The sequence below is a fragment of the Vitis vinifera genome, chromosome 10 (assembly GCF_030704535.1).
Source record: "Vitis vinifera cultivar Pinot Noir 40024 chromosome 10, ASM3070453v1".
In the NCBI taxonomy this organism is placed as follows: domain Eukaryota; kingdom Viridiplantae; phylum Streptophyta; class Magnoliopsida; order Vitales; family Vitaceae; genus Vitis; species Vitis vinifera.
Window position 1 is genome coordinate 14,111,738 of NC_081814.1, and position 10,839 is coordinate 14,122,576.

Here is a 10,839-nt window from a genome sequence, read left to right on the forward strand (position 1 = left end):
ACTTTCGTACAAATACCCATTTGTACGCAACAGACTGTACATCTTTAGGCGTTTGGACTACAAGTCCAAAAACTTCTCATTTTGTTCACGAGTTTAACTATATTTGCATAGCTTGTTTCCATTTTGACTAATAATTTTTATGTCGACATTCTTTTATATTTTGTGGTTTGAGATCTTCATCATTTTTTATGATATCATAGGCTTCTTGAAAAGTGAAAATATTGTTAATAACAATATTACTTTGATCCCATTTTTCCCTTGTGTGCACATAACTTATTGAGATCTCACAATTTTCAGGTATCTGTGCCTCTTTAGGGGCCACTTGTTTAATATGTGCCTTTTTAGGGGCTTTCTGCATTGTTTGTGCCTATTTTTAGGGTTTAGATTTATCAATTTTAGACTGATCAATCATTCTGATGGCCTCTTCTAGGGTGCCAAGTTTTCCTTATGTTCTTTTCTTTTGGGGAATTACATCCTTTAAGTCGACAAGTCTACTACGCTTTAAGCATATCTTAGATTCATTTGTTAACTGTCTTATAGGGACATCAATCCATGCTGGAGTATGTGTAGTCGGGATATGTGACTTTGTCACTTTCTTTGTATCAATGAATGCATTTGGTAAATGGTTTGCAAGATTTTTCAAATGAATGATCCTTTGAACTTCTAGTTCACATTGATTTGTACGAGGATCAAGATGGGGCACAGTAAATGCGTTCCAAATAATTTTTTTTTTCATTCTTCTGGAATTAGTTTTCTCCCCCTAATGGTGGGAAAATACTCATTAAAATTGATAATCCACAAAGCGGGTTGTAAAAACATTGTCTGTCAAAGGTTTAAGATATTTTATGATATATGGAGAATCAAAACCTACATAAATCTTAAGTACGTTTTCATTGGGGACCCATTTTAGTGCATTGTGTAGGTGCAATTGGTGCATATATTGCACAACCAAAGATTTGTAGGTGAGAGATATTTGGTTGTTTTTCAAGTACAAGTTGTGAAGGGGAGTATTCATGGTAAGTTGCAAGTCGAATACAGACTAAAGCTGCAATATACATAATAGCATGTCCCCAGGAAAAACTAGGTGATTTGGTTTTCATTAGTAATGGTTGAGCTATTAATTAAAGATGTTTGATGAAAGATTATGCTAAACCATTTTGGGTATGAGTATGAGTATGAGCAACATGATGTTCAATATTTATCCCTACAGACATGCAGTCAATGAATGTTTGAGAAGTAATTTTGCTAACATTATCAAGACATATTGTTTTGATTGAATAATTTGGAAATTGTGCTTGTAATCTGATCATTTGTATAAGGAGCCTAGCAAAGATAACATTATGTGTAGAAATGAGACAAACATGTGACCACTTAGTAGAGACATCTATTAAGATCATAAAATAACGAAATGGTCCATATGTTGGATAGATAGATCCACATATGTTCCCATGTATTTTTTATAAAAAGACTGAGATATGACTTTAGGAAAAGATGGTATGACTATCAATTTACCTTGTGAATAGGCAACACATGAGTATTCATTGGACAAAAAAATCTTTTGGTTCTTTAGTTGATGCTCATGTGAGTGTTCTATTATTCGACGCATCATCGAAAACCTTGGATGACCTAGCCAATCATGCCAAAGGATAAAAGCTTTTGAGTCGTTGAATTTCTGGTTCTAATTTTATCTCTTAATACTTTTTATGGATAACGAGTTAAAAAATGTTTTATTTAATATTTTTTTTTATTTTTATAAATAAAAATAATATAGTACCTAATTTCACCAATTTTAAGAAATATAATTGTATTTCTTTAGTTTTTCATTAACTATTTAATGAAAAATTAATTCTTATAAATGAATGAATTATTGTATTAAATAAATAAAAATAAATAATTTTATTATAAAATTCAATCTCAACAAAAACCAGTTTAAAATAGATTTTGCTTTAATATACTTTATATAAATTAATTAAAATAGTTTTAATTTGTAATTTTAATTTTATTATATGAAGAAGCTTGTGATAAAAATTTTGATATAAAGGAAGACAAATTTTACAATAAATTATTTAATAATAAAATTCTTTATTTTATAAACAGGATAAATATGAAATAAAAATTTATAAATTTTTTTAAAAGAAATTCATTGAAACCAAATATCATAATCAATATATATGTCCTCCATCAATTATGTATAATTTTAAATAAAAAATTTATTTTAATTGATTCTTTCATTTCTCAACTTTTTAAATATTACTTTTCATAAAAATAAATTATAAATATTTACAATTTTTTTTATTTATAAATTATATTTATTTTTAATAAAAATTGAAAAATATCGAAAAATTTTAAATGGGGCAAAGCTAGATAGATATAGGAATTTTCTATACTCACCTTGCCCCATTTAAATTTTTTTTGGGTGATGATGAAAATAGATATAAATAAATGGGTGGGTTGGGATATGATGACTCGTCCCGAACCCATCTCGTTGTCATCCCTACTTATGTTTATTTCCTTTTGTAGGAAAAGAAATAAAAGAATGAAAGATAAGAGAATAAGAATCATGAGATTGAAGTCTTTAGTTTATAATCAAGAACAGAAATAACAATGAAGTTGATTACTTTGAAAGCGTTTATACTTATGATAAAGGAAAGGGAATGAAGTGTATAATTCTATCATACTATCCTTATTCACTTTATTTAAAATTTATAATTGTGATGAATATTTTCCCATCACTTTTAAAATAGATTCTAGGAAAAAGAATTCATATTATTTAAAAAAACATTAAATAATTTATATTATTTTAAATATTCAAATATTTATTATTATTTTCTTTTAAATATTTTGGTATAAAAATATATTATAATATTTAAATATTTGATCATTATTTTAGTGACAAGGGCATTATTATCTGACCAAAATTGAATGGAGGAGGGGAGAGGAGACCTATTCTCCAACTGCTGTGGATCCTACACACTTTGTGACTCTTAATGCCAAATAAACAGCAAGAATAAAAAGAATCAATAACCAATAAAAGTACAAATATTCAACACTTCTGCCTAATTATGTAACTTTAGACTAAAAAGTGAACCCACCCTTATGACAGTCTCCAATATCAACAATTTGGCTCTCATCATGTTAAATTACTAAAATAAGATCAAACAAAAGCATGTTGTGTTTGATTAACCATTGTCAAATTTTCTAAAAAGGAGCACCATATTGATGGTAGAGATGAAATTTCAGCTTCTGAATCTCGGTTAATTGAATCTCCCGCTCCAGGTATTATTTCGAGACGTTCCGTATATGAGCCTCTTCAAACAAGTGAAACAAAAATTCCACAATACAGAGTCTCTAGTGTAGGAAATAATTTTTAAAAATTAGGACAAATTCATTTTTTTTTTTTTGTCCCCAGGGTAAGAAAACAAAGAAAATAAAATAAAATAAAATAAAATAACAATCCTTTCCTCACTTTCGAGATGATCAAATAACAATCCTTATATTTTTTTCTGGCATAATTAAATAGTGTTGCTTGGTTAGGTGGCAACCCACTTTTATGCTTAAGGGTAATCTTGGAAGCATGCCCAAAGTTACAATTCTAGTGCATGATGTGAGAATTATTTTTCTCAAAATATAACCCACTTTTTTAGATTCTTAATTCATCAGTATTTTTCAAATAATGCACTTTTACATGATTCCCCTAATATGGTTATATATATATATATATATATATATATATATATATATATATATAATATTCCATCGTTTAAAATCCAAATCATGTGATCTTGATCATCAAATCATGGATGAAGACGAAGGTGGAGCAAAGCCGAAAATTTCATAAAAAATTTCAAATTTCAAAGTTTAAAAAAATATAAAAGCAATCCTTTTGATCCAAATTTTCAAAAACAAATGTGGATGCAAAATGATCTCATTTCAAATAGGGTTATTTGATTAAAAGGACCATTGAAAACCTAATTTTGGAAATCTTACCCTCCATTCTTTTTTGACCATATTTGGACTAAAATACCTTTATTTTTTTCTTGTAAAAAATAACTATTTCTTTTAAAACCTATTTGTAAATACTTGAAATAGTCAAAGACATTAATATAAAAAATGGGTTACTCTTCAAGAAAGAATATGAAAGAAGTTAAAATCACAAATATGAAGATTATTTCATCCATTTTAACCAATTAATTCTTCCAAATATTCGTGAAAAACATATAGGATTACTCATGTTGAATAGAAATTAATCAAAACTCTTATTTTGAAATCTAAACATGCATCTTTATATTCTTACTTTCTATGTATTTGAACTAGTTGCAAATAAATTATTGAAGGTTTCATGCTAAATCATCTTCAATAAAGTTAATGTCCTTTTGAGCCTTTGTGCATTTAGGGATAGAGTTCCTACGTACAACCACTCTTAAAGATGTGTCCTTTCTAAGAAAAATAACAATCTAGCAAAAAAAAAAAAAAAAAAAACTCTTAATAGGCTAGGGTTTCTCTAAAGAGAGAGCTTCTCTCTCTAATAAGTATTTATCAATTACAAGTTTAAAATATTTTTTTTATACAACAGCAACACATGAAAAACCAAAAATGCCTATTTCAAAATTTTCACTTGCATTGTAAATTCGTGGTTCTTGATTCTATTACATTCTCAAATTACTTTGAATAATTTCTCAAACCCATTTTTCTTTGCAAAATATTTTCTATAAGCAAAGTACAAATTTGGCGCATTACATCGAGAAGAAGTTGTTATTGGGTTTTGATGGTAATTTTACTTTTAGATCTTGATCAAAACAAGAACATTCCATCCAATTCCTATAGTCTAATTGACGTAGATAAACAATGAACATTTCGGAATGCAATGTCATAATTGCACACCAAAATAATAGAATATATTAAACTAAAACCCAAAACTTGTTAGATGGCTTGTACGTGAGTCCTACAATAATGATCAATTAAAGGAAATTAAAAGGTTGTCTACCTTATTGTTTGACCATTTATATTCTTCTTTGATCTTTTGCCCATCCATATATATATATCATCACTTACTAAAAAGACAATTTTTTTTAGATAAAACACATCACCCTCATAATACATATATATGTATATATAGTAACAATAATAATAATAACAATAACAACAACAACAACACTAATAATAATAAAAGATTTTTCAAATAATTTTCTTTGGATGAAACTACTCAGCTTAGATTTCTATGATGATACATGGCCAACCAAGAGTCTCAGTGATTATACATTAATGCCAATTTCCATATTTTCTTAGCAAACCCCGTAAACCCAATACACTATATGCTTGTATCCCTATGGTAGATCTTAGGATTCTATGCACAAGCAAATTAAAGTTTATAATGCATGAACCTTAAATCCATTAATTCTCTTGGAATTAAGAGCACTTACTATCTAAGATATTAGTCAAGCTTATCACTTTATGACAATCATTAATTTAGAGTCCCTATCCAACACAACAAACCCTAATGTTTAAGTTGAGAGCTCAAACACTCCTATAACTAAGTCAAGTCACACTATAAATATAACAACCACTCCTATAGTTACCATTGCAAGTGCCACTTGGTTACTACAGTGATGATGACAAACCTGAATGTGATTGTTTATGCAACAAAGGAAAGGTAAAGGCTGCCATAAATATGTGGTTTTATATAAGATTTATAGAGGGAGAAGGAAAAAGTGAGAAAATTGTTATGCCAATGGAAGCATCTATGTCAAAATATTAATGGAAGAACATAAAATAAAACATCCTCATATAAAGGTACATAAGATTTTAATGTGGTTAACCTTGCCTACCTTCATTAATGAGAGATAACATTTCACTATACGATAAGAAATATTATAGAAGATAAAAATAGAAAAAATTATTGGGTCTCGAAACATCACTTTTCCTTACTCTTTATTTCTACCCTAGATTGTAAGCCTTTTGCTTCTTCAATGTCTCTCACTCTTCGTGACATTTATACCTTGGCGAGGCCTCTTGTTCCATTGAGTGTCTCTTGCTTTTTGTCACAAGCCCATTTCTCTCTCAAAACTTTCTCCCCTCATGACCTATAATATTTATAAAAATATTTCTACTAGCTTTTCTTGTTATATAAGAAATCTAATTATAATGACATAAATTTAGGAAATATTCTATATAATATTCCTTTTACAAAAAGAAATATATTCCAATTAGGGATTTGAGACACCTCCCAAATATAGAAAACCAATCATAATGAAGATTACTCCAAAATATTCACGGGATTTCTTGTAGTACTCCTATACTTTCAATTGACATCCTAGAGTTGACTCTCTTGATTTTCTTAACGATTGATTGTTCCTTATAGTTTGAATGCTTTCCTTTAACAATGACATCGAGTTTTCCAATTATTCTAATTTCTTGCCTCAGTTATAACTATCTCTACTTAAGTTCACTAGATAATTCTCTAAAACTGTTGTCATTAATTTTGCTTTGAATTCTAAAGCATACAGAGATCATGTTGATCCTGTATTGATTAGGCAACGTGAGGGTCTATTTCTTCCACGTGAAATCAACCAAAAGATGTATAATTGCCGACAAACTTCTTTTTCAACCAACGGGTTGCCGCTTTGTTGCTGGGTTGGCCATTTTTCCTACTTTTTAATATCATTGGACTTCAAAGAAGCATTCATTAGAGGCTCTCTATTTGTTTTCTCTAAACATGGCTTTGCAAGTAATACAAGTTCATCTGGTCACCATCATCATCAGCATCATCTCCTTGGTATTCTCATTGAAGGAAACGAAAGCATCCACAGCCAAGCCTGGTTGCCCAGAGACATGTGGGAATCTTGCCATTGTTTATCCATTTGGTATTGGAGAAGGTTGCTACCTTGACAAACGTTTTGAGATCACATGCAACAACTCTTCCAATCCTCACCCTGTTCTCCGCCTCGACCAGAAAAAAGAAGCTGAAGTTTTGGATATGTCTCTGGAACATGTGAGAATCAGAGATTGGACTTCGCCTCTTTGTTATGCCAATAACGCATTGGAAGGGAAAAGCTATTCCCAGTTCACATTAGCGCCCCCCATGGAGCCTTTCAGTTATTCCCACACTGAAAACAAGTTGATAGGCATTGGGTGTGACATATTTGCTTACATTGGCGATTTCCATAGTACAAATTCCAGCATCAAAAACTTCATCAGTGGGTGTGTCTCCATCTGCAATGGCCAAGGCTGGTCTTGGCTTGATACTAACTACTCCTGCTCTGGCATTGGCTGCTGCCAGACTACTTTCCCTTATGATCTTCCCAATTTTGATGTACGGGTTGGTAACATGAGCATCTGGCAAGAGGCCAAGGACTGGTCCTCCAATCAATGTTGCATTGTCCTCATTGCAGAGAATAACTTCTCTGGATTCCACCAATTTGACATCTCATTCTCCAATCAAAACATGAAGTACTTTTATCCTGCAGTGCTTAAATGGGAAATCGGGAACAAGTCCTGCCATGAAACACAAAAGAGAGGAGATTATGCATGTGGCCGCAACAGTCATTGTATTAATTCCAAGAAAGGCAGTGGATATAGGTGTCTTTGCAATCCAGGCTACCGCGGGAACCCCTATCTTCCAGATGGCTGCATAGGTATGTTTCTTTACTCTTGGCTTGGCATTTGGACGTATTGTATCGCTACAACTTTGGTGACATCTCTTATTATTGGGGATCCCTCTTGTATAGGTTTCTTCAGCAGCAGTACTCCCACTAGAATTCCGAAGTAGAAATCATATCAATCTTGTATTTTGAAATCACCTATTCAGAAAGAAGAATAAGATGCTTCTCTAAGAATATGGATTTATCCTGTTTGGAACTAAAAGACTGGAACTTTTTCCTTTGACACAACTGCCATCAACACTACCACTAGTAATGCCTTTGGCAATTAATGTTAAGAGCACAATTACTATTTGATATTTAGAGGGTGTTAGATAGGTGTTTGTTTTTTGGTTGAATAGAAGAAGTCTAAAGGTGGTGTTTGTTTTTTTGACTTTTTGATGAAAGCAATTTAGTTTTAGAATTTAGGTTGTTTGTTTTTCTATTTTTTCATGACTTATTATAAACTTTTTACTAAATAGAAAAAGCCAAAATATGTAGTTTTTTCTAAATAGAAAAAATAACATATTGATTTTTTTTACTTTTTAATACTTAATAAAAATAAAATACTACAAAAACAAACAATCTAATATTTAACACTATTAAGTATTAAGGTTCTATTTTGAATTAAGTAAAAAAACAAATACCACCTAAATATTTAGTTTTTTCTATTTAGGTAAAAGTAATATATTAATATCAAGCAACATAACTAAAACAAACTTATTAATAATAAGTTCATTTTAGTTATATTGATTGATATCAATAAGTTACTTTTAACTGAACATAAAAAATAAAATATTTTGGCCTTTTCTATTCAGCCAAAAAACAAACACCATCTTAGTATTTATTACTTAATGACTTAAATTAACTTTATATAAAATTATTCTTAAGTTGTTAATTTAAAATTTATTACTTAATTTTTAATTTAAGTATTAAGATTATTTAACAAAGTTAAAATTCATTTTACATCATTAAAGTCACATACTTACTTGCTTTAATTTTAATTAATATTTATTTTCATTAATCTTAAATAATAAATTTGTTGGTCAGAAATCCATATTTAAAATATTGTTGATACATAATATAAGTATAAAACATTTATACTAAAAAATGAGTCATAGATGTGAAATTATGATTGTAAAATATACTTTATCTAATATGAGCAAATATTTAAAATTACTTTTAATTTTAAGCTGTGATATTAAATTATTTTATCAAATGTACTTAATCTACTTAATAAGTTAAATTAAGTTTTTATGTGATATCATATTAAATCATTAAATTGAGTTGATGTTAAGTCGTTAAGTTGAGTTGATTTATCACACACCCTCATAGTAATTCACGAAACACCAACTCTACCACTTCCATGGAAGCAACACTCCTGTTTCCCATCCCTCAGATTGAGGGACTTCAACTGCATCACCCCACCACCTCTGCCACTGTGATAGGAGCCCCAACCCAATAATTTCCTATTAATTAGTTATTTTATTAATTTTTTTGTGTTCTTAAAAGATGTTGATGAGTGCATGGAGTCAAACAATACTCTTTGCCAAAAAGGAGCTGTTTGCACTAACAAGAATGGTAGCTACTATTGCGACTGCCCACCTGGTTACTACAGAGATGATGACAAACCTGAATATGAGTGTGTACGCAACAAAGGAAAACTCAAGCCAGCTCTTCTTGTTTCTTCAGGTATAACATTTTCCCAATGTCTCCCTCATGTTCACCCTCTTCTTGCTCTTGAGTTTGTTGTTAATTACGTACCTTTGTGGCTTATACATGCAGGAATAGTAGTCACTCTTGTTCTTCTCATCCTACCTTCTATTGGCTTTTGGTTGAATCAAGAACTTGAGAAGAGAAAGAAAAGCAAACTCAAGCAGATGTCCTTCAAGAAGAATGGTGGTCTTCTAATGCAACAGCAAATCTCTTCAAGTAGTATAGGAAGTAGCGTTGAGAAAACAAAACTCTATACCATAGGAGAGTTGGAGAAGGCAACAGACAATTTCAATGCAGGTAGAGTTCTTGGAAAGGGAGGTCGTGGTAAAGTATACAAAGGGATGCTATTAGATGGAAGCATAGTGGCCATTAAGAAATCAATTGTAGTTGATGAAAGGCAAGTCGTTGAGTTTATCAACGAAGTTTTCATTCTTTCACAGATTAACCATAGGCACATAGTGAAACTGTTAGGTTGCTGTTTGGAGAGTGAAGTTCCTTTACTGGTTTATGAATACATCTCCAATAACACTCTCTCCCACCATCTCCATAATGAGGACCATGCATCAACATTGTCTTGGGAAAAGCGGTTGCGAATTGCAGATGAAATTGCAGGAGCCCTAGCATATTTACATTCATATGCTTCTACAGCTATCCTTCATAGGGATATCAAGTCTAGGAACATACTGCTGGATGAGAACTTCAGGGCTGTGGTTTCTGATTTTGGACTTTCAAGGTTAATTGCCCATGAAAAAACACACTTGAGCACATTAGTGCAGGGCACATTTGGTTACTTGGATCCAGAATATTTTCGGTCGGGTCAGTTTACAGATAAAAGTGATGTATACGGGTTTGGGATGATTCTTGCTGAACTTCTCACGGGTGAAAAAGTGATTTGTTCTAGTAGATCTGAAGAAAGTCTAGCAATTCATTTTAGATTGGCAATGAAACAAAATTGCCTGTTTGAAATTCTAGACAAGGTGATAGTGAATGAAGGTCAGAAAAAGGAGATTCTTGCTGTTGCTAAAATTGCTAAGAGATGCCTGAAGTTGAGTGGGAAGAAAAGGCCAGCCATGAAAGAAATAGCAGCAGATCTCCACCAATTGAGGACTATGAAGCAGCCATCACTTCAGCAGACCTGCCAGGACAACTGCTCTGTAAGTGAAAGGTACTCCATTTCTTCTGCATCAACAAGTGCAGTTACAGAAGAGTATATACTTCAAGGCTAGGAGCTAGCTTGCTAAACCATATTCCATGACTGCTGAACGCATCAATTAGAAATCAGAAGGTTTGTGAAACGGAATTTCTGTATGGTTCTGCTCTCCACTTTTATCTAATGACTAGGAAATTAAATTTTCTCTTTGATCACTTTGATTCTAAAATTTGTTCAAATATTTACAAAGAGCAGTTGTGTATTTCATTTGATGGGTTAAAACAATTTTAGCATATTGCCAATTTATCCATCTGTTTTCATTTTTGGAGCCATAGTGAG

General features: G+C 31.1%; 1 protein-coding gene across 1 annotated transcript; it reads left to right on the forward strand.

Annotated features, from left to right (window-relative positions):
* The first annotated feature begins 6,712 nt into the window (after positions 1-6,712).
* On the forward strand, positions 6,713-10,576 carry LOC100254262 (wall-associated receptor kinase 2). Its single transcript, XM_002264335.1, has 3 exons — positions 6,713-7,631; positions 9,147-9,326; positions 9,420-10,576. The coding sequence occupies exons 1-3, from the start codon at positions 6,713-6,715 to the stop codon at positions 10,574-10,576; spliced, it is 2,256 nt and encodes a 751-aa protein (XP_002264371.1).
* Positions 10,577-10,839: the final 263 nt, after the last annotated feature.

What these genes read in the sequence shown, in the direction of transcription:
- LOC100254262 (XM_002264335.1), top strand. Translation starts at nt 6,713, where the DNA reads ATGGCTTTGCAAGTAATACAAGTTCATCTGGTCACCATCATCATCAGC. An exon ending in TCTTCCAGATGGCTGCATAG is followed by an intron (nt 7,632 to 9,146) that starts GTATGTTTCTTT and finishes TGTTCTTAAAAG; the next exon opens with ATGTTGATGAGTGCATGGAG. An exon ending in AGCTCTTCTTGTTTCTTCAG is followed by an intron (nt 9,327 to 9,419) that starts GTATAACATTTT and finishes TTATACATGCAG; the next exon opens with GAATAGTAGTCACTCTTGTT.